We start from the raw sequence: 22,678 nt of genomic DNA, 5'->3' as shown, positions 1-22,678 counted from the left end.
TTGCTAATCCTGTATTCCACAGCATGATCAAATCACCAAGCAACAGATATAAATAAAAAAGGCAGGAAATGAGGAATTTAGATATAAGTGTGTCAGCGAGAAAATGAAGATTCATTGTGAAGAGGCTAGGAAGAGAAGAAGGAAAAGAAATACTATGACAGAAGTAACAGCTAACAAACACAAATATGGGGAAAAAAATCTTGAATAAAAGGCAGACAAATGACAACAACATCGACATCAAACGCAGCCCTACATTTCATCTATTTTTCTTGCATCAGAATGAAGTGTTCCTCTCTGAGTTTGCCTTCCAGATAGTGCAAACAAAAGAATGCAATAAAATAATAAAACCTCAAAGGGAAACAAGCAACCATTTTTTTTTGCCTGGTTTATCAATGGGAAGACAGCAAATTCGCTTTGAGAGCAGCAGTGCCTGTTCAATGATACATCAGCACCTCCAACCTTGATACTCCAAAGGTATACAAGCATTTGGCAGCCCAAAGGATAGAGGGTTAACCCTTGTATGCCGACTGAAGCACTTGCCAAATTCACGGAATCTCATTTCTGTTTGTAGCAATGCCAGGTTAAGGGTCCATCAAATTAATAACTGCCATCCAGCCAGCAGTAGCAAGATATGAAGAGTCCTGCCTTGAGGACTGCCATTATTAGCTCATCCTTTGTAAACTGGAAGGACTGGATACGTTGTCCACTAATTGTGGTGGCAGGGGGAAAGGGAACATTATGCCTTCCTTCCTTTGTCAGCATATCTGCAAGATCATGGGCTAGTGTCAATAATGGTCCACTGCAGAGCAAAATTAGGGAAGGCTGCTCAACAGTTTGGTGCTGCTGCAAAGGGAGGAGCTGCAGCTCAGTGGCACAGTATATAGTTCTGCATGCAAAAAGTTGCAGGTTCAGTCCCCGACATCTCCAGGTAGGGCTGGGAAATTTTCCTTTCTGAAATCCTGCAGAACTGTAGCCAGTCAATGCAGACAATACTGAGATAAACTGGACCAATGGTCCAATCCAATATAAGGCTACATCCTCTGTTCCTAATAGTTAGCCAATACAAATGAACCTTTGAGCCCAGCTATTCCAAGCATAGGATCCCTGACCACTTGTCCTTTCATATTAGTTTCATATAAGTCAGGTTTCTAAAGACATACTACAGCAGACAGAGCTCCACAACAGCTTTGCAGGATTTGGACACCTGCAAACCCACTAAGTGCAATAGCTTTTTACAGGTTGCAAAAGACACTTGGTTCAAGCAATTAATCAGTAAAGATAAAAGTGTAAGAATAAGATCTAAAAATGAATCTAGAAAAGTAAAAAACTTGTTTACTGAAACTGGCTATCTCCTGACTTTCAAGAACACCCAGAAAAAGTGCCATATGCCTGCAACTCCATGTTAAAGGATCTCAGCTTTGGGTTGGAAAAGGGTTGGAAAAAGGCCTCAAAGAGCTCCTGTTTGAGTTGGAGATCAATCAAGCACTACTCTTAATTCTGGAACAGGGCCCATAACTCAGGGGTAGGGCACATGCTCTGCACGAAGGAGGTTCCCAGTTCAATATTTCTCATCTCCAGTTAAAGGGAGCTCAGTGCCTGTGGAAGAGACCTTAACCAGAGCCCTCAGATAATTACTGCCAGTCAGAGTACCAGCTCAGTACAATGCATAACACGTACACAAACAAAGAAAACAATAGTTTCATGGTTCTGAGAGAATCAACATCAGATAAAGAGTCTGCCTATTACCTGAACTACAACTACAAGAGGGTAACTGCCTTAAGAGAAATATACTCAGATGAAGTTCATATTTACAGAAGCAAGACAAAGAACAAATGAGTTAATTGAGTTAATTAGCAAAAGAAAAAGAAGCAACCTATAGAGCACATGGGAAATTCTAATGAGGGCTGCTGATATCTTGCAAAAGAAAAGAATTAGCAAGGGTCCATTAACTGGCTGAAACAATGATTAAACCTCATCTTCTACTTCTTGTTAAATCAAGAACTGGACCTATGTTTCCATCATATAAGCCTCACTTCCAATTGGCCTAGATAATCAAAACAAACCAGAGAGCATTTTCAATTTAAGTAGAATCGAAGGGAGCCTCAACTGCCCCAACTCACAGGAAATCTCTCCCATTCACACCTACACTGTAAAACTAGAAGACAAGGTAAGGTTCAGCTGAAGGGTGTTGACTGAAGTCTGTGATTGAGAACAAGGCCTTGAACTAATCCATATAATGGGGGGGGGGGACAATGATGGGGGAAATATCTATCTTGCTTGCAAGCTATATGAGACAACTACGAATTACCTTGCTCTCAATTGTAGCACATAGAGATGGTGTGTGTGTCATAACTGAGCAATCTGGTTTCTCTGCAATGAACAGTGATACAAGAGGCTGACTCATATTTATATAATCACTCTCATCACTTGCTGGACAGAACCTAAAGCCTGGAATATTAGTTCTCAAGTGGATGCATAGGGAAAAGGTGATTTGCAAGGTGTTCAGGTATGTAAAAACTAGAAAAAATTCAGTGTATCCAATGGGCAAATACTGAACAATGTATACAAATGATTACCGTTCAGAGACTTGCACCTGTATTATTATCAACGTTTGTGGCACACAGGTTCATTTTTGTTCCCCACTATGGTCTCCAGACCAACTGAATTTAGAGGCTTTCATAGAGATGTACTGTGAAGTCTCTAGGACAGTCTCATGACCCACCATTGCATGTAAAGGTTCACCTGCCCCTTTAAGAGGCAGGGGAGGGGCCGAGGCAGCAATGCAATCCCCAGGATCGTGTTGCTAAGGAGGCGAGAGGGTGCTCATACTTACTCAGGGCTGCAGCAGGCTCCAGGAGATGCAGGGAGGTCAGCATAGCCCTCCGCTGAGACTTGGAATGTGAAAAAAGTGAGCGCAAACCACTTCTGGTTTGTGAATGCAACCGGGAGGTGGTTTGTGCTCACTTTTTTTCCCCACATGCCAAGCCTCAGGGAGTCCTGGGGACAGCTGTGTGGGGCTCTACGCACCTCCTGGAGCCTGTTGCAGCCTTGAGTAAGTGCAGGTTGAGTCTCGTTATTCGCAAGGGTTCCATTCCCAGAACTCATGTGGATGGTAAAAATTGCGTTAGAGCAAATTCATTTAAAAAGCAATGTCCTTTTGCTAGGTGATTTAAAAACAGCCCAGCTGACCGTTGTGATGTAAGACAGTCATCAGGCAGACAATCCATCAATCAGTCTCTCTCCAGGTGCTTAGAAAGGCTTCACTCTGAGCCAGCGATCCCTCCCTTCACCCAGAGCGCAGCACTGGGAAGGAATGTAAAGAGATTATCTTTCTTTCATTTGCTCAGGGGAAGGGAGAAGTCGCTTGCCTTGGAGTAAAGCTGTCCTAAGTGCCTGGAGAGAGAATGATTGATGGATTGTCAGCCGGCTGCCCTCTCTTTTATTAATGAGGTTATTGTTAAATGACTTTGTTCCTTTAATTTAAAGGACCCTTCTCATCGTGTTGAGGTAAAACCTCAGGAAAAAAAATCCATGAATAATTAGGTTATACCTGTACAAGCACCTCTCACCCACCCTTAGCAAAGCGATCCTGAGATCACGTCACAGCCCTTGCCCCTCCCCTGCAAAGACTTACTCTGGGATTAAATTCCCCCAAAAGTTTGAGAACCACTACTCTAGGAAACTTCTAGAAATGTATGGAGCACTACTCAATTGACCTAACCACAGTGACCCCATGCCTTGAAGACATCAAGAAATTACTACTGTAATGTGTTTTATGTGGGACTCCCCATGAAGACTGTCTGGAAATGGCAATTAATATGGAATGAGGTGACCCATAAGACAGAATGTGACCCCATGCCTTGAAGACATCAAGAAATTACTACTGTAATGTGTTTTATGTGGGACTCCCCATGAAGACTGTCTGGAAATGGCAATTAATATGGAATGAGGTGACCCATAAGACAGAATGTGAGTTCCATCTGCAGAAGGCCCAGTTAAGCAGGTAAAAGGTGTATGCATATACCCTATTATGCAACCCTTTGAAAAGAAAATATTGTTCCCACACAGCAATATCTCAAAACTCAAGAATGTTTTTCTTATTCTCCAAACTTTGTCTTTGAAATGTGTTCTCCCTCTCCCTTTCCCTCTCTAGCACTTTCAAGAAACAACCAGCTATTTTTCCTACTGTCCTGAGTAAGGCTGCCTAGATCAGAAGTTTGTGGAGCTTTGATCTAGTCAATTTCACCACTCCTTGAATTTGTATGGCACAATGGAATATAGTTGCAATTAAGCAATGAATTTACCCTGACAGCCATGATTCCCCTTCTCCTCCTTTATGTCTGTACAGCTATCAAGCCTCCATTTCTTGATAAGGGCTAACGCCAAGTGTAATGGAAGCTCTACTTGCCCTATAGAAATAATCATTTGTACCCAGCCAAATCCTATTGAAGGACCCCCATTACTCCATGCAAGTGAGCCATGAAAGTGAAAAAAATTGAGAAACTACATCAGAATTAAAAAGAAAGACTTCAGTCTCATTAAAGTTAAACATATTCATGGTACTTGTCGCCTACACAAAACAATATAAAATGCAGAAGCATTTTCCAGCACAATTTTAATTTAAATTGGCTTCTCCACCTGCTTCCTAGATGTAACCACTTGGAACCCTTCCAGTGGGAGGATCTAAACTGTCAAGAAAGTATGTGAGTTTTGTAAGCACTGAAAAATACAAGAAATCAGCAGCCTTCAGTGCAACCAGCAGAAAATACTGAGTAGTCATTAAAGTCACAGTTACTCCCTGAAATCTAACCGTCTGAATTTACCAAACAATTAAGAGATTTCCAGGTTTAATGCCAATAGGATGTCTACAAATGCTACTGACTGAAGTGAGCAAAGAGTAAGCAGATTTCCTGGATAGAATGATTGGCAACCTTCAGTCTCGAAAGACTATGGTATAAGCCTACAGCACCCGGTATTCCCAGGCGGTCTCCCATCCAAGTACTAACCAAGCCTGACCCTGCTTAGCTTCCGAGATCAGACGAGATCGGGCATGTGCAGGGTAACACTTTAAAGATAGATTTTCTAGCCTTCCCCCCCCAAAGCCTTTCTATGAACATAACTGGTGTGTAAAGACATTAGCAATGTACTATTTATCAACAGCAACAACAAAAATCAGCAAAAAAATTCAGTTTAGAATATAGATAGTTGCACTAAGCTATGAAATAGATGTTTTAATATGCAATGCAAATCAGAGAGATGGAGCTGAGTCTGGTTTTCCACCTCACATCCTGCCATATGCCATATGCCATATTCTTTGAAAAGGTCAACAGGCATGTGGATGCGGGAGAACCCGTGGACATTATATATCTGGACTTTCAGAAGGCGTTTGACACGGTCCCTCACCAAAGGCTACTGAAAAAACTCCACAGTCAGGGAATTAGAGGACAGGTCCTCTCGTGGATTGAGAACTGGTTGGAGGCCAGGAAGCAGAGAGTGGGTGTCAATGGGCAATTTTCACAATGGAGAGAGGTGAAAAGCGGTGTGCCCCAAGGATCTGTCCTGGGACCGGTGCTTTTCAACCTCTTCATAAATGACCTGGAGACAGGGTTGAGCAGTGAAGTGGCTAAGTTTGCAGACGACACCAAACTTTTCCGAGTGGTAAAGACCAGAAGTGATTGTGAGGAGCTCCAGAAGGATCTCTCCAGACTGGCAGAATGGGCAGCAAAATGGCAGATGCGCTTCAATGTCAGTAAGTGTAAAGTCATGCACATTGGGGCAAAAAATCAAAACTTTAGATATAGGCTGATGGGTTCTGAGCTGTCTGTGACAGATCAGGAGAGAGATCTTGGGGTGGTGGTGGACAGGTCGATGAAAGTGTCGACCCAATGTGCGGTGGCAGTGAAGAAGGCCAATTCTATGCTTGGGATCATTAGGAAGGGTATTAAGAACAAAACGGTTAGTATTATAATGCCGTTATACAAATCAATGGTAAGGCCACACCTGGAGTATTGTGTCCAGTTCTGGTCGCCGCATCTCAAAAAAGACATAGTGGAAACGGAAAAGGTGCAAAAGAGAGCGACTAAGATGATTACGGGGCTGGGGCACCTTCCTTATGAGGAAAGGCTATGGCGTTTGGGCCTCTTCAGCCTAGAAAAGAGACGCTTGAGGGGGGACATGATTGAGACATACAAAATTATGCAGGGGATGGACAGAGTGGATAGGGAGATGCTCTTTACACTCTCACATAATACCAGAACCAGGGCACATCCACTAAAATTGAGTGTTGGGCGGGTTAGGACAGACAAAAGAAAATATTTCTTTACTCAGCGCGTGGTCGGTCTGTGGAACTCCTTGCCACAGGATGTGGTGCTGGCGTCTAGCCTAGACGCCTTTAAAAGGGGATTGGACGAGTTTCTGGAGGAAAAATCCATTATGGGGTACAAGCCATGATGTGTATGCGCAACCTCCTGATTTTAGGAATGGGTTAAGTCAGAATGCCAGATGTAGGGGAGAGCACCAGGATGAGGTCTCTTGTTGTCTGGTGTGCTCCCTGGGGCATTTGGTGGGCCGCTGTGAGATACAGGAAGCTGGACTAGATGGGCCTATGGCCTGATCCAGTGGGGCTGTTCTTATGTTCTTATGCATCGTCCCAGCCCAAAGGGCTATCCTTCTTCATTGTGTATTATTCATGGTGTTGTCACAGTTGCCTCAAATACATCTTGGGTGGTAAGAGACTTTTTCTGCTCCCCACCCACTTCAAGTTTGAGCGAGCTGTTTCAGTTGCAGTCTGTCAAAAGCATCAAACTACTCTTTGAAGGTTTCTGCATCAGCTTAGTTTGGGCAGATAGAGTGTCATCACTTTCCTCCTCAAGTCTTCCCATTAGAATTGTTTCTATTTGCATGGCACACTGCCTTGAACACAAGAAAGGCGTGATATAAATCTTTTAAATAAATCGAATAAATACATAAACACAGCCCAGCCTCCTGGATACTTCTCTGGGGCAAAATGGCAGCAACCTGTCAAGCAAACTGTCACCACAACTCTAGCATGGGGAGAGAAAGAAGACCTGTGCATTGTCAGGAGAACACTTCCTTGCCCTGTGAGTTCCCTGTGGACCACAGACCCTCCAGGTTTCAAAATGATGTGCATCTTGTTTGGTTAACAATAGCTACTTCCTTATAAGGAGACACCATCAAAACACCACAAGCCAAATAAAGTGTACCGCTGCGGGGCATCTTACAAAGCAAATTGTGTCAAACAAGGGTGTGTTTTGGCCCCCACCCTATACTCTATTAATGATTTGGCTCCCTTTCCAACTGAGGTGGATGGGTACTGTCCCAGATTAGGATCCACTCAGGTACCGATCCTCCTCTATGCGGATGATGCTGTAATAATGTCTCAGACCCGTTTGGGTTTAAAACACCTTTTGGAAAAGTATTTGGAGTACTTGACAGAAAATCAGTTATAGCTGAATTTTGACAAGTCTAAAATACTTGTATTCTCCAATTATTTTATGGAATACCCCTTTGGATTGGGGTGTTAAACGAAACCCTGGAGTCTATCCAAGGTAAATTTCTGTGGAAAATCTTGGGTCCTCCATGCTGTGCAGCCTATGCAGCCTTATGTCTAGAAACGGGCCAATCATTGTTAGAAACCAGGGCTGGTTGATGGCCATCAAATATTGGCTGCGCATATATTACAACTATGACCCTCAAAGCTTGCTCTATATGATGTTCATTGAATCTAATCAGCCCCATGCCATAACCATTTTGGAAAAGAAAATAAACTCAGGCTGTCTTTTGAATGTTTAGGCTCGCTTCCATATCAAGAGGCATATCAGTGCATCAAATGCAGATTTCTTGACACTGAAAGACAGGATCTTTATAGGTTGGTAAACAGAGCATGTTCCCTGTTAAGTCTGGAGATTCCTATATTGTATGGTCAAGTAGCCTCATATTTTTACTCGTTGCACACTTATCAAAAAGGAGAGCTTTCTCCCTTGCTAGATTTAATGTGCTCCCATCAGTCGTCCTTTTTGGGAGATTTCATAAGATAGCTCATTCTGAAAGGCGATGCCCTTGTGGGCTGGGTTGTGTTGAGACCATTGTCCATTCCATTCTGGACAATACCATGCTGGTATTGACCTTTAAAGCCCTATACTGCTCTGGGCCAGGGTATCTTAGAGATCGCCTACTCCCGTACAATCCGGCTCGTCCTCTTAGGTCATCAGAGAAGGCCTTTTTACAAGTGCCGCCACCTAGGGAGGTACGTGGGGCGGCGGCAAGAAATAGGGCCTTCTCAGTAGTGGCACCAGCGCTATGGAACTCCCTTCCCCTTGACTTAAGAATGGCTCCCTCTCTTGAGACCTTTCAGCGAGGCCTGAAGACCCTTCTGTTTAAACAAGCCTTCTGAGTTCTCGGCCTTTTTAACATCTTTTTAACATCTTTTAATATTTTTTACAGGCCTGATTCTTTTATGACTTGCTGCTGCTCTATGCTCTTTTTACCTATTTTTTATTCTGACTGCTGTTTTTTATGATGTGTTAATATGTTTTTATTTGTTTTTAAATTATGTTTTTAATCTGTTGTAAGCCGCCTTGAGTCCCTTCGGGGAGGAAGGCGGGGTAAAAATAAAGTTATTGTTGTTGTTGTTATTATTATTATTATTCTTTATTGTCCCTTCTACACCGAGATCCGACAAAGATATTTGGATCCTATACTGAGAACAAGAGGAGGACTTACAGACGTGGCAAGAATAGGCTACCTCCTAACTGATTCTTCTGTGGAAATAACAGACTCTAGCAACTTTCCTATATCAGCTCATTGAGCTGCGCAATCGAGAAGTTGATCTGTTATCTGGCTGACCAAATGTATATAGTGTAGGTTTGTATGTTTTATATGCCAATAAAGGATTATCTATCTAGCTATCTAGCTAGCTAGCTAGCTAGCTACTGTGTTCTAAAAATGGTTATTTAATGACATGACTTCTTAAGCCCTTCAATGAGATAACTTCAAAATGTCTCTCTCTACATAGAAATCCCAACTGCAGATTTTAAAGTTGGCAATCCAAGTCACCACAAGTTTAAAAAAACAGGGAGTGGCATTATCTCAGTTTGAAAACACATAACAAAGAACACAGGACAGCTAATTTCTTAAAAGTGGTGCAACTCAGCTAGAAGAATTACCAGTAGATTCAGACATTCAGCATCAGACATTTCTGCATCAGACATTACACAGTTCCCCCCAAAAGTACATGTTTCCACTATATCCTGCGATGATATCAGATGTAAAGCTGAATTAACACTGAATTAAGCTTCTGCAAAATATTCCAACCAGTTATGTACTACTTCAAATGAGCACTACAAACACATACCACAGGGCACTTTATAAAAACACAGATTCCTTTGGCATTTGAGATCCTATCTATGCTCACACATTTGCAGTGAGCCTCAACCCCAAGTGGGGTTGAAGTTAATGGTGGAAACTGAGATTGGAGGATGCCTTTGTTGAGAATTTTAACTTTTAAAGAAGAAAAAGTGCACCAAGAACTACTGGTTGGTGCAGGAATGCTTGTAAGCCATCTCAACCACCTGTGTGAAAATTCTGCTCAAAACAAATGCATTATTCCTAAAAATAAAACAAACATTGCATCATCAAGATAAAAATACTATGGTAAGAACCAATAAGGAAGTCACCTGCTTTTGCTCTTCTCCTAAACTGTCCCACATCGATGCCACGATTTTCGATACATCTCCAAAGGTAGCATTGGGGTTTTGTCCTTTGATAGCTGCTTGTGTGTCTCTGAAAAACAGGGCATAAGCAGACACAGGCTTCTGTGGTTCATTGGGGTCTTTCTTTTTCTTCTTCTTTTGGTTTTTAGGTTTTTTGCCCAGATCTGTCAATGGTCTCTTCTCTCCAGTAACCTATCAAAAGTCAAAGAGTAAATATTAATTAATGCACTTCAGTTTGCTCTTGGTTTGGATTAAATATTTTAGTGAACTTTGAACTGGGGAAAAAAGGCAACTACCCAAGAGAACTAAGAATCCCCCAGAGGCAGCCCTCCACACAGTTAGCTCTATTTTCCCCGAACTGAACTGTTTACAAACTTCATGTTTTAGATGTCTGCTACAACTACAAGTAGGCAAGACTCACAGTGCGTTACAGATGAAGTCCTGACTTTTAACACCGCACTCTACCGCATCTCATCTTTATACATGACATTGGAAGTACACAACATCCTATTATGTGTGCATATTATCAAAAGTGTGCATCACCCACTTTTGCTGCTACTCTAATGGCAGGTTCACACATGAATGTAATTTATCTTTGTTAAGTCTCTCAAAGATTTGATGAGCCACAGCTGGATGTGTGAACCATAATTGTTCTACCAGATTTCATGTTTTTATGGTTTCACTGCTATTTTCATTGCTTTATCATATTCTATTGATCACATATTTTAAGGTTTTATTATAAGACATCTTGAAGCAAGAAAGTTAGAGATAAGGAAACCACCACCCCCAGTTATAACTGCGCTTAGATAACAGAGCTAAAATCACAAAATAAATAAATAGTTCAATAATAGTTAAATAAAGACCAATTATATGCCCCTTTTGGACCACTGATGAGCTCCTGATGGTATCATCCAGACCATAACAGATTCTGAATTCTTTCCTCAACCCCACAAACATTTTTAATCAGCCCTCCATTATTTGTGGTGCACGTGTACATGTCTTCATGCTTTCCGTGTTAGCATAATAATGTGGGGAGGGATCCAAATTGTCCCTCAAAGGGCCCAATCCTATTCTTTGCCAAGGAGGCTTGCTCTGTATCCTGTGGGGATGGTGATGCAATGACGTGATGGGAGAAGGAAGTAAGGCAAAGTTCTATTTACCCTACTCCACTGTGCCATGGTTTCCTATGAGGTCTCCTGAACCTGTGTCAACTCTTTGGCTGACACAAATCTGAGGGAGAAAGGGGGTCTGCCACATGTTATCAACGGAGATAGCATCTGGTGCAAGTTGCCCGCACTGGGTGTTACCTGCTCCCATCTCCATCATGCCCCCAGTGCTTCCCGTTACATCCTCTCCACAACCTACCCGAGTCAGCAGGCCTTCTTCAACCTGCTGCTGTGCACTGGGCTGCTCTGGCCTCTTCACTTGCATACAGGAAGCAAGAAGTTTCATGCACTGCAGGAGTGTTTTTTGTGACTGCCATTAGGCAGGTAACAGGGGTATATAGGGGTGGGTAGAAGCTCTTCCCATTTTGGATTGCAATCCAAATAGGATAAGAACTTTACAAGTCACGATACTCAGCCAGGAATTGTTGGGGGAGGGGGTAACTGTTCCCATTTTAAGCCAGGGAATTACGAACTTTCATCAGATTACATTCACCTCATTACAACTGGAACAACAGTGAAGAAATGACCCTTCTCTTACTATAATCCTGGTCAACACCATCACCTGACCCCTGTGCAGTACACATCCAAGATTTTTGAGGATTCTGTCATTGATTGACAGATGGACTTGACATCTTGGCATATGTTGCTCAGCAAAGCACATTGGACACTGATGCAGCTCTGGCAATAAATAAGAATAATTGATATTGTCCTGTTCACCTTGTCCACATCCTTTAGAGCTGTATATTGTATCAAAGCCCTACTCAACGCCAGATTAATGGGTCATTTGCACTCCTTACTGCCCATATTGTCACTTCTCTGGAGACATTAATGATTGGGTTAGTTGAGCATGTCCTCCCTGGGCTGAGCACTCCCACTTGCTCTTTTGAAGAAGGGCTCGTGTGTTTGTTAAGAGAGAGAGAGAGAGAGCTTTTATTTTTTTCTTTGAACAGCAGCCCAACAGTTCCCTGACAAGCTATGCCGATACACTGAACTTTCACCTGCCCTATTCCCAAGCATCAGTGTGCAATTTCTTTCACTTGCCTTTGTGTTACCTACATTTACAAATGTCAAAACTGCTTTGTATGTGGGAGTAGCAATGTTCCCCTCGCTCTCTGTTGTGAACGTCAAGGCCAAACATCAAAGCAACAAGGTTTCTAAGAAACATCAGATATTTCTCCTCCTCTCCTCCCCCCAAACCTGAAATCTCCCTCAGCAATTCTGGCAAAACATCTCCTTGGGGAATTTCAAGTTTCATTCACTAACCAACCCCTCTCACTTTTTCTTCCTGTGATCTCTGCAGCTATTTCCAGCTCCCTGCAGGTTTCATTCAACAGTTCATACATTTCAGCAAACATCTAGTGAGAGAAGTTTTAACATGTTTCCTCCTCTTTTTTCCCAGGCATATTAGTACAGGTCTGAGCCCGCTGACAGTTTCATCACCTGACAAGCAGGACCCTTGAACAAATCCCAATCTGGCTTTTCCACTAATTGTGGCCTGATCCATTCCTGAAATTCAGACCTGAAATTCAGATTTTGCACACTCTGCTTGGCTGCCAATATACTCCTGCTGATATAACCTGTATGCACAAAGCCCTCTGGATCACAACCCACTGGTGGGTCCTGGACCCACCATTTGAGAACTGCAGGACTATACTGTTTTATATTGCTTGCTTTATTTAACTAGCTCAAAAACACCGCTTACGAAAACAGGCTACATGCTCTGCATGAATTCAACAGCAGATCTCTGTGCACATATACATCCATATTTGTAAACTCTTGTTGAATGTTGCTGCATACAGTAAAATGAAGAAACTGATGCAGATTCAAGGCAAATTGCTATGTATTTCTGCTGACAATGATGAGTGGCTTCCCGATATTGGGTCTGGGTGCAAATGTACATCTCCACCAAACTATACAATATTAGGGCGCAATCCAAACCTGCGCTGGAGCAGGCAAGCCAGGAAGCTTGTGTGGCATTCAAGGCAGGTTTTTGGCCAGCAGCGGCTCAGCCAGAGGCAAGGGGAAACTCTTCCCCTTACCCCTGGGTAAGGGCTGCTGGCTCCAATGGGTCTCCTCGGACCCGCACCACCTCTGGAGGTAGCGCAAGTCTGAGGAGAGTGGAGCGGCTTGAAGCCCCTCTGTTCTTCACAGGGACGGGGGTTGGGATACAGCATAACTGCCGGGTCCCAGGCCCGCCTCCAGGGCCGCCCATCGCCCGCCTTTCCCCCGCCCAGAAACGCCTCCCTCCCGCCTCCTCCCTGCCCCCCCACGCCTACCTTTGCTGCTTGTGTTGGTGTGGGTGCTTCTGCCAGCTTCCGCGCATCTAGATGCGCTGACATGGCTTCCTCCCACGGAGGCGTAAACATGCTTTGCATGCTTGGGCTGGCCCAAGTCAAGGTTTGGACTGTGCCCTTAGTTGCATTCAGTGCCACTTTGCTCAGAGGTTTCTTTGATTAACAGCACAATTCTATACATGTTTGCTCAGAACTAAGGGCCCCATCCTATTCAACTTTCCAACTCCAGTGCAGCGGCAATGCAGCCCCAAGAACAAATGTTCCCCTACCTTGAGGATGCCTCTGTGACTGCCTCCTCACCACAGGATGCAGCACACGCCCCACTGGCATGGCTGCACTGGCACTAGAAAATCAGATAGGATTGGGCCCCAAGTTTCCACTAAGTTTAGTGGGGCTTGCTCTCAGGTACGACTGCATATAAAACTGTGTATAGACCAGCAGCCTCACAGCCCAATCCTGAGCTGCCCAGTGCCCAGAGAAGCAGCAGTGTCAAGATGGAGCTCTTCCCTTGCTCCAGGTGAAGTGTGGCAGGTGTGGACTGGAGTGGACTGGCGCTGAGCCGGTGCCAGTGCTGGCCTGGCACTAAATGTCGTGGGTGTGCTTTAAGGCACATTTGTAACACTCAGCACTGGCATAAGGCTGGAACAAAGAGCTTGGAATTGAGCTCTAAATCCATTATATATTATGTAGAAGAAGAATCTCTTTCCACCTGAAGCATGTATCTATATTTGTATTGGGGTGAAAACACTGGGCTACAATCCTATACACACTTATTTTGGAGTAAATTCCATTGACCTCCGAAGGGTTTACTTCCAACTAGATGTGCATAGGACTGAGCTGTAAATTTAGTAACTGTCTTTATTATTGTGTTCACCAACATCAAGGCCACACAGTAAGGCAAAAAGAAATACAGTTAAAGGATGGACTCAGGTGCTGGAAGTGGGGCCTATTCTAACTACCAGACCGGCTTCTGCTGAGTGAAGTTAAACTTGCTTCCATATCTGACACCTTGGGGGCAGGACCATTAAGCACTCTAGCAATTCTGCCATGTGTGCTGGGTGTAAACTCTAGGAAGAATATGCATTTTGAAGAGAAGAGGAAAACACCCTCAAAAGTTAGGACAGAATGAAGTCTGAATACCAAGCCATTAGGCAAAAAATAGTAATCCAACATGTCAGCCTGTCAGTCAGTCAAGAGGAGAGGCTTCTGCAAGGCTGGTTTTCGCAAGTATTGCTGCCAAAAGTGCTTCAAACCTGCCGAGTGTAAAAGAATTCATGTTTTCTGGGAACCGTCTGAGAAAAGTGGGAAGGGCAAGAGAAATAAATGTTCTCTGCTCATCCAGTCCTGACTGGCCATCAAGCTCATTCTTAATGCACTGGTATTTGTCAAATGGACAGCTGCCCAGTAACAACAAGACACAAGACTTCTCTCTCTTTCCTCCACTCCATTCTCAAGGCATTTATTTAAAAAATGCCAATTACAGTTTGACTTCAAGGTGAAATGTGCACTATCCTGCTAGGGAAAAAGAGATATCATTTCGATTTTACTTTATGAAAAGCGCCCCCACTTTCATCTCACCCCTAGTAATAACTTCATTAAGCAGGTAGTAAAATATCAAACCAAAGTTTATACTATGTGCAGTAACTAAATGTCAAATTGTGTGAATGTCATTTATTGATTGTATCTTTCTCGGTTCTGCAACCATTAATTAAAACCTGAATATCAAATTCTGGATAAGATTAGAAACAACAGGAAAACAATGGTAAAATCTAGGATTTCAACTGATTAATACATAATATTGCCTGTATGTACAACATCAATCTCACCTACCACTGAGTAATGACAGTTTTGTGGGTGAATCTTCAATCTACCAGCAGCTACCGTATGAAATCACAGTCTTCAGGGGATTTCACAATCACGTTAGAGAATGAATCAAGCAAAGCCCTGATCAAAGACATCTGGAACTTCTTTCATAAAATAGGGAGGCATTATTTAATGGGGTTAAGAAAATTGGTGTAGACAGTCTGTTCTGGGCTAGGAGCTATCCAGGAGCAATGTTCACTGGGACCATGGAATAGTAACAAAGGATTACAGATACCCCCCTCCCTCTGGATGATGCTCCTGAGATCCCTCCTTCCCAACTTGATGCTGCAATTTAGTCCAAAAAACCAAACATGCAGGGCCAAACAACAAATGTATCATAATGTACAGTTTGGCTCTAATAAGTGTCAACCTTGTAAGGCATACAGTGGGTGGGTCTGGTTGCCAGCACTGTTGGAGTCCTAATGGACTGGCAAGAGTTCACTCATCATTCAGTGCAGCCCAGATTTTAAAAGCCTTCGTAGCACAACGCAACCCTGTCATATTTGCTAATGCACTGAGTCCTTGATAAGATGCACTGAACATTGAACGATAATGGATTACAGTTCATGCACTAAACCACAAATAACAAAAACAACAAAAAACTTCCTTTCGAATATGTGTTCAGCAATATTGTAGCTTTTAAAAAATTCTAAGCATGATCAAAATTATTTCCTTGTTTTTAACTAAGAAGGATGCTATATTTTATTCTACTCTGGATGCTGCCTGCATCCTCGAGTGAGCATGAGATACCCATGAGGATGGTTTAATGAGAATTGACCTTACTCAGTGGGATACCCTAAAGGAGGGCCAGACATTTGCCTCCCTAGTGGCTTTGCACCCCCTCACTCCTGACTGCCCAAGTACCGTTTCAGACACAGCTACTTGACCCCATTTCTGCTGTTACATTGCTGCCTTTCCTTGCACTACAGCTAACCTCCCTGGTGGAACCATAAGCTGGGAGCCACTTGCGGCTAGATGTTGCTCCCATTTGTATAATTTTTTATATCCCACATCTCCTGACATTCACAACAGTTGATAAAAACAAAAGGAAAGCATAATTCAAAACCAGACTGTTACTAAAACAGCATGTAGTATCCACTGAAACTTTTTAAAATGGGAAATGAAACAATAGACCCAGCTGCTGCTGCTGCTTCTTCTCTTTCGCTAAAGCCTATGCAAAAAGCACTGTTAAAAAATCCAACAGGAAGGAGCACTGAAGGATCCCTTCCAGAAGGCTGTTACAAAACCTAGGATGTGTCCCATCTGTCCCATGAACAAAATAAACCGTGTCACCAGAAGAAAGGCCATACCAATATCAATAAACTAAGCTGCTTATGATGCATTTTCTCTGGATACAGGATTCTCAGAGGGATGGGATTGTCACTAGTAACATTTTACCACTAAATGACTTGCTGAAAGAGAACATTTTCTACTGCTGATTACAACTACCACGACACCAAAGGTAAAAAGGTACATTCAGTTTGACTTCAAAAGATTCTGCATTGATTAACTGAAATGTCGAGGAAGCCCTAGTGACATCTGGTGTCCAGCTTACATTGCAGTTCTACAACATCACAATGATTTTATGAAAATCCAGGTTTCCATAATAAAACATGTTCAATTAAAGCATCTGCACAGATAGAACAGATCCATTTAGATTCATTGCTTCCTATCTCTATCACAGCTGAATTTTACAGTTTGCTTAACATCCATACTGAACCGCTAATATGAGATAACATCTCATTCTAAGAGTTAGGACAACCAAATGAATGTAACTCCAGTATACTGAAAGCGTGGAAGAAAACATCAAGGATGATTCAGTTAAGGTTTGTACTCATTCAGCTTGTACTCACCTTAGACCAGATACTGCACCTTTATTGTACTCTGATTTGAACACCAAGCTTCATGCAGCAGGTTCTTTCCTATTAACTTGAATGCATAATTGCAATTGGCTGCAGCCCAGATAAGCTGTTATGTGCATCAGGGCTCTCCTGCCATCAGCTACAGGAAAAGATGTGCTGAAGTGGGGCTCTGGCTTTGCCAAGATTTACCCTGGAGTAGTTGCCACCTGTCTCCAGGTATGAAAGGGTAATTTTAGGTAACTGAGGCCAGGATGCCAGCCAGATCTTAAAGCAGAAGGCTGACTCACTAAATCACAGCAGGGAATCTTGCCCTACTATTTTGGAAGCTATGCTCAACTGTCAGTTCCGGAAACTTACACAAATACCTCTAGACCAGGGGTGCCCAAACCCCAGCCCTGGGGCCACTTACAGCCCTTGAGGCCTCTCAATGCGGCCCTCAGGGAGCCCCTAGTCTAAAATGAGCCTCTGGCCCTCCAGAGATTTGTTGGAGCCCACACTGGCCCGAAGCAACTGCTATCAGTGTGCAGGCGACTGACCTCTCGCATGAGCTGTAGGATGAGGGTTTCCTCCACTGCTTGCTGTTTCACATCTGTGATGCAGTAGCAGCAGCAAAGGAAAGGCCAGCGTTGCTTTGTGCAAGGCCTTTTATAGGCTTTGAGCTATTGCAAGACCTTCATTCATTCATATAAGTTCATCTTTAATATATTCATTTATGTAAACATGTAAATTTATTCAAATTTTAAATGTAAATTAATTCTTTTTTTCCTCCGGCCCCCAACACAGTGTCAGAGAGACGATATGGCCCTCCTGCCAAAAACTTTGGACACCCCTGCTCTAGACTTATCCATGACTGTAAAAAGTGAGTCCTACTTATTTTAATGGGAATACCCCAAAGTAAGCATGCATGAAATTAAATGAATGTGCATAAAACAATTCACATTGATTTAACCTCAAAAAGGCACGGATCAGAAATATAACATGAATTTTGTGAGATCTGAGATGTAGAAGCCTGCAGGGCTACATTCATGTAAGATGCAAAGGTAGCACAGTGCACCCAAATACAGAAATACCAAGGTCCAAAGAAAGGTGTAACTTGCAAATCTATTATTGCTCATCGAAATAATTCAGAAATGATGGAAAAGCCAACTACTGCATACAAGAGATTACTGAGTGCAGCACCTGAAGTATTTTTCTCAAAAGGGACAAATCAAAGTGTTGGAAGCACTTGCTTAAAATGAAAAGGGGTTCTTTGATTGGCTTAATGGACCTACAAATTAAAAGAACACTGAAGACAGCAGACCCAGATTCCTTTGTCTTGCATGAAGGATCTGATTCTCTAACTGCAAAGAAAAAAGGAACCTATCTTTCTGAGAGAATTTTGTCACCACTACTTTAACCCAACAAAGAGAGGAGGAAAGATTTCAACATTATACAAGGCCCTTCCAAATTATCTGTTGGGGTTTCGTTCCAGGAACCCGTGTGGATAAGGAAATCCACAGGGTTTGGGGCCCTGTAATCCTCTGGAGGCCAGGAGAGCTATGCTCAGAGGATGTTCTGCAGGCCAGGGAGACTGTGCACAGCCTCGCAACACCCTCTGGAAGTGAGGGGAGCACATTTCCCCTTGCTTCCAGAGGTTCATGTAGGTCCAACCTGTGAGTTTGGGAACCCAAGGATCCTAAAATCCATGGATACAGCAGGTTCACTATGTTTTCTTTTGCAATTTTCTCCAGTTCAAATGTTCATCCTCCACTACATGTCCTCCTGCATGAGAGTAAAGCATTTTACATTTTTATTGATGAGGTCCAACATACACATGATATGCAAATACAGGTTGAGACTAATTATTCTAGTGGGCTCCATTCCAAGCACTCATGTGGATGGCAAAAAACGCACTATAGCAAATCAATTTAAAAAACAAAGTTTCTTTGCTCTTTTGATTTAAAAACAGCCATGCTGACCTTTGTGATGTTATGATAGTCATTAAGACAACAATCCAACCATCAGTCTCTCTCAAAGTGCTTAGAAAGGCTTCACTCCGACCCCTCCCTTCACCAATGCAAAGTATCTTTTCTTTTGCAATTTTCTCCAGTTCAAATGTTCATCCTCTACTACATGTCCTCCTGCATGAGAGTAAAGGGGGAAGGGAGGGGTGCCTGGAGAAAGAAGGATTGATGGATTTTCCGGGAGCTGCCCTCTCGCTCTCTTATTAAGGAGGTTACTGTTAAAGGACTGTTCAGTTTTTAAAACTGATTTTAAAGGGCTGCATTTTTCCCCTTCTCCAGGGATCAGCACATCCCTTCTCATTTGCAGTGGCCATTCGTGTTGAGTCAAATCATTGTATAAAAAATTCATGTATAAATAGGCTGGACCTTTATGTGTACTAGTAGTAGCTCAACAGATGATGTTCAGAAAGGCAGCTTCCAAAGAGGATGATCAGACTTGAAGAACTAAGGAGTGCTTAATTCATTCTTTGTCCACATTTCCCCTATCCAAATTTCATCCCCCACAGCTTTTCCCCCTACAGCAGAGGTTCCCAGACTTTTTCGACTAGTGGCTCCCTTGACCTACTGGGCCATTGGCCAGGGCTTCTCATTAGGACTACAATCCTATACATTGTATAGGTAACGGATTTTTCTCAAGGATTCCGCTGACTGATTTCTGTGGCTCCCTGGGGAGCCACAGCTCACAGTTTGTGAACCACTGCCCTAGAGGTTTAATACAGGAAAACACAGAACCCTACAGGGGGTGGGGACTGAGTAGAGAGAAGTCACTTGGAGCAAGAAAAGAGTAGATGTGGAAAGAATTAAGTTTCTTTCTGCTTTTTCATTTCTAATTGACCCCACTGAATGAAGTTTTTCCCCTAACTAAATGGGTTTATTAAATGAAGGTAAGCGAATCCCTACTTTCTTGCTGACCCTTGGCCAAATGTTAGTTTCACGTTGCTGTTTCCTCTCATAAGCTGTAGATGGTGCTGGCATATCACAGATTTTTATTATTGTCGGAAGGGACATTTATTTCTCTGAAATATAGGTTAAACTTCCCCTTACTGCTATAGTTGTAACTTCACTGCACCATTCAATTAATGGGGATGCAAAATTTAACATTCCGTTTTGCAGCCCTGGATTGCCCCTCGGTAGCCACAGTCCCTTTAACAGAAGCACTGTTCAGACTAAACATGCATAGGAAAGGGAACCTCCAAAGTATTCTCCTTTAACACCTTCAAAGTTTCCAAATCTCCACCTCTAGACTACATGGCTAGCTTGCTTTTGTCCATGGTTATACTGTCTGATTCGATAAAATCAGAACACAGGGTGTAAGAAATAAATAATGTGCAATTTTAAAAGTGACACCAGAAAGGCGCTTTCCTGCCATTTCGTAAATCTTCTTTTGCATTTTAAAGTTTAATTTTTTTTAAGTTTGACCTCCTTTGTCTTGTGCAAGTTTCTTATCCAGCAAGTTCATCTTCTTTCTTCCTAATATTGGCAGACAACATGGTCATTCTTGCTGCACAAGCCAGAATGGGGCTGCCATTCATTATGGAACAAATGTTAGCATTTTTCAAGATTTCAAAAGTGATGTATACAGGCTGTCATACCAAGATATGGCTAAGGCAAGCTTTGCATGGTTGCACAGAAAGACTCAAATGTAAACTCAACTTGAACCTGAACTAAAATTTTAAAAGCAATACAATAATCATTTCTAAGAAATATAACATGGAATGAGAACCATATATAGTATGTCACAAAGAATTGTCCCATTCATACCAGGGCTTGCACAATCCAACAGACCAAATTGTAAAAGAAATGTGATCCAGAAAATCTGAAGCACTTTTAAGTGCCCTTGACTTAATTAAAAGCTGAAAGTTCACTTCGTTGGATCATGTCCATTACTTTTATAATTTGGGCTGTTGACATGTTAGCTGAAACTAAGGGGTTAATATGGTGCTTATTAAATTGTGACAGCTCATGCCCACTATGATAATCATTTCTATGAAATGTAAAATGATCACAAAAAATAATGTGACCAAACAGTATGCAGATAATAGTTGCTCTGTTTGATTGTGTTCGCCAGGAAAAATGTGGAGTAAGAACATGGACTTCAAGGTCTTAAAGCAAGTGCTGTTTACTATGAACTCCCTTAAAACCAGTCTCCCCAATGGTCCAAAACACAAGGGGGATTTTCTTTTCACAGAATGCTTCTATGGGCACAATCCTAACTTGCGCTAGAAGCAGGCAGGCCAGTGGGCCTGTGCTGCATCCAGAGCAAGTTTGGGGACAAAAGTAGTGCAGCCCGAGACAAGGGGAAGCCTTTTCCCTTACCCTGTGTCACACAGCAGTGGCCCCAATAGGTCTGCTTGGATATGTGTCACCTGACAAAGCGGCGCAGATCTCAGAGCCCAGAGCTGTGCTGTCCTGCCCGGAAACAGTGTCAGCATCTGGCATAACTGCCAGATCCTGGCCCCTGCCCACCCAGTCCTGGGAACGCCGACCACCTGCTCGAAACGCTTTCCTCCCACCTCCTCCCATGCACACCCAGATCCTTGCATCAGCCAAGCCTGGCCAATGCAACTCACCCTTCCTCCAGGGCCCGCATCGGCGCAGGAAGGCTGCTGCATGTCTGTGCACCGGCCTTTCTCCCCAGAAAGTGGCGCAAAAGTGCCTTACAGCACTTCAGCCCAAGTGACATTTCGGATTGCACCCTATGCACGTCCCAATCCAATCTGCCTATTCAACAATATCAGTACATATGGTTTCTATCAGCTGCTAGCCAATGGGAAAGCTTTCCCCAAAGACGACTCCCCTGGGCCTAGGAGAGGGGGGTAAAGGGGGTAATTTGTACCTGGGTCCTGCTTCTGAAAGGGGGCCCTGGAGCCAGAGGAGGGGGCCCTGAGTCTTGCAGGTTCCAAGAGCTCAGCCCAGCCTAGCCGCCTCCCAAACCTTCCCTGCTGCCCCTGTGCGCTTTCCATTTAACCAAAAGAAGGAGCCCTCCTCTAAAATGAACACCATGATGAGAAAATATGTGAATTATTTCTCCTTATCTGTATTGTTAATTCTTTCTCATCTGCATTATAGCATAAACAAATATGTTCAAATCAAACATACTTTCATATCCTTATTTATTTCCCCCCCTCTCCCCCCCCCCCGTTTTTGCCCTCCCACCTTGTTTACCCTTTGGGAAGGGGCCCAAAAGAAACTTTGTACCCCCTGATAAAATTCCTCTCAAAGGCCCTGCAACTCCCTTTACTGACTAACTTGTCTTACCAATTGTTCAGTTAAAAAAATATGCCTCTCAGTGGGAAAAAAAGGTGGAAGCTTTATTAATTCATTCCTGTGATGAGGTGGAAAGCTACTCCACTGAAACCGCAGCTGGATATCTGCATTCCCATTTTCTCTTTCCAAACACGAAAATGTTGCTGCTCAAGAAGCATGTTTGCAACTGGTGAAACCAAAACAGGAGGGAGGGACCAAGCCATGCATTTGTTGTCACAATCTTAATTGAGAAGGACAATGCAAAACGATGTAGCTGGCATCTTCCGTGGGATAGAAAAAAGGGTTTCGGGAGAAAAACTGCATTCAGAATTAGCTGCTTTAATTACTCTGTTTATTATATGCATCGTATAGCACTACAGTGCTTGTCACAATGTACAAAATGGACATAACTTCCTTCCCTTAGAAATGTTCTCTGTAGACACTCTTGGTTACAGAGAACCACTTTCCCTCCCCCTCTCTGTCTGAAGGAAGAGCAAAATGTCTTTGGCTCCT

General features: G+C 43.0%; 1 protein-coding gene and 1 pseudogene across 5 annotated transcripts in view; both read right to left on the bottom strand.

Moving 5' to 3' along the window:
• TOX2 (TOX high mobility group box family member 2) overlaps window positions 1-22,678 on the bottom strand; it is a 294,999-nt gene that overhangs the window by 47,096 nt on the left and 225,225 nt on the right. For all 5 annotated transcript variants that reach the window (XM_066625152.1, XM_066625156.1, XM_066625153.1 and 2 more), the window contains one exon: window positions 9,696-9,923. In XM_066625152.1, coding sequence (XP_066481249.1) covers window positions 9,696-9,923 — 228 coding nt within the window. The remainder of the gene's footprint in view (window positions 1-9,695; window positions 9,924-22,678) is intronic.
• LOC136650849 (5S ribosomal RNA) lies at window positions 4,958-5,073 on the bottom strand (annotated as a pseudogene).

Source organism: Tiliqua scincoides, chromosome 4, assembly GCF_035046505.1.
Source record: "Tiliqua scincoides isolate rTilSci1 chromosome 4, rTilSci1.hap2, whole genome shotgun sequence".
Taxonomy (NCBI): Eukaryota; Metazoa; Chordata; class Lepidosauria; order Squamata; family Scincidae; genus Tiliqua; species Tiliqua scincoides.
The sequence above is the reverse complement of the archived record's forward strand: the minus strand, read 5'-3'. Positions and strand labels throughout refer to the sequence as shown.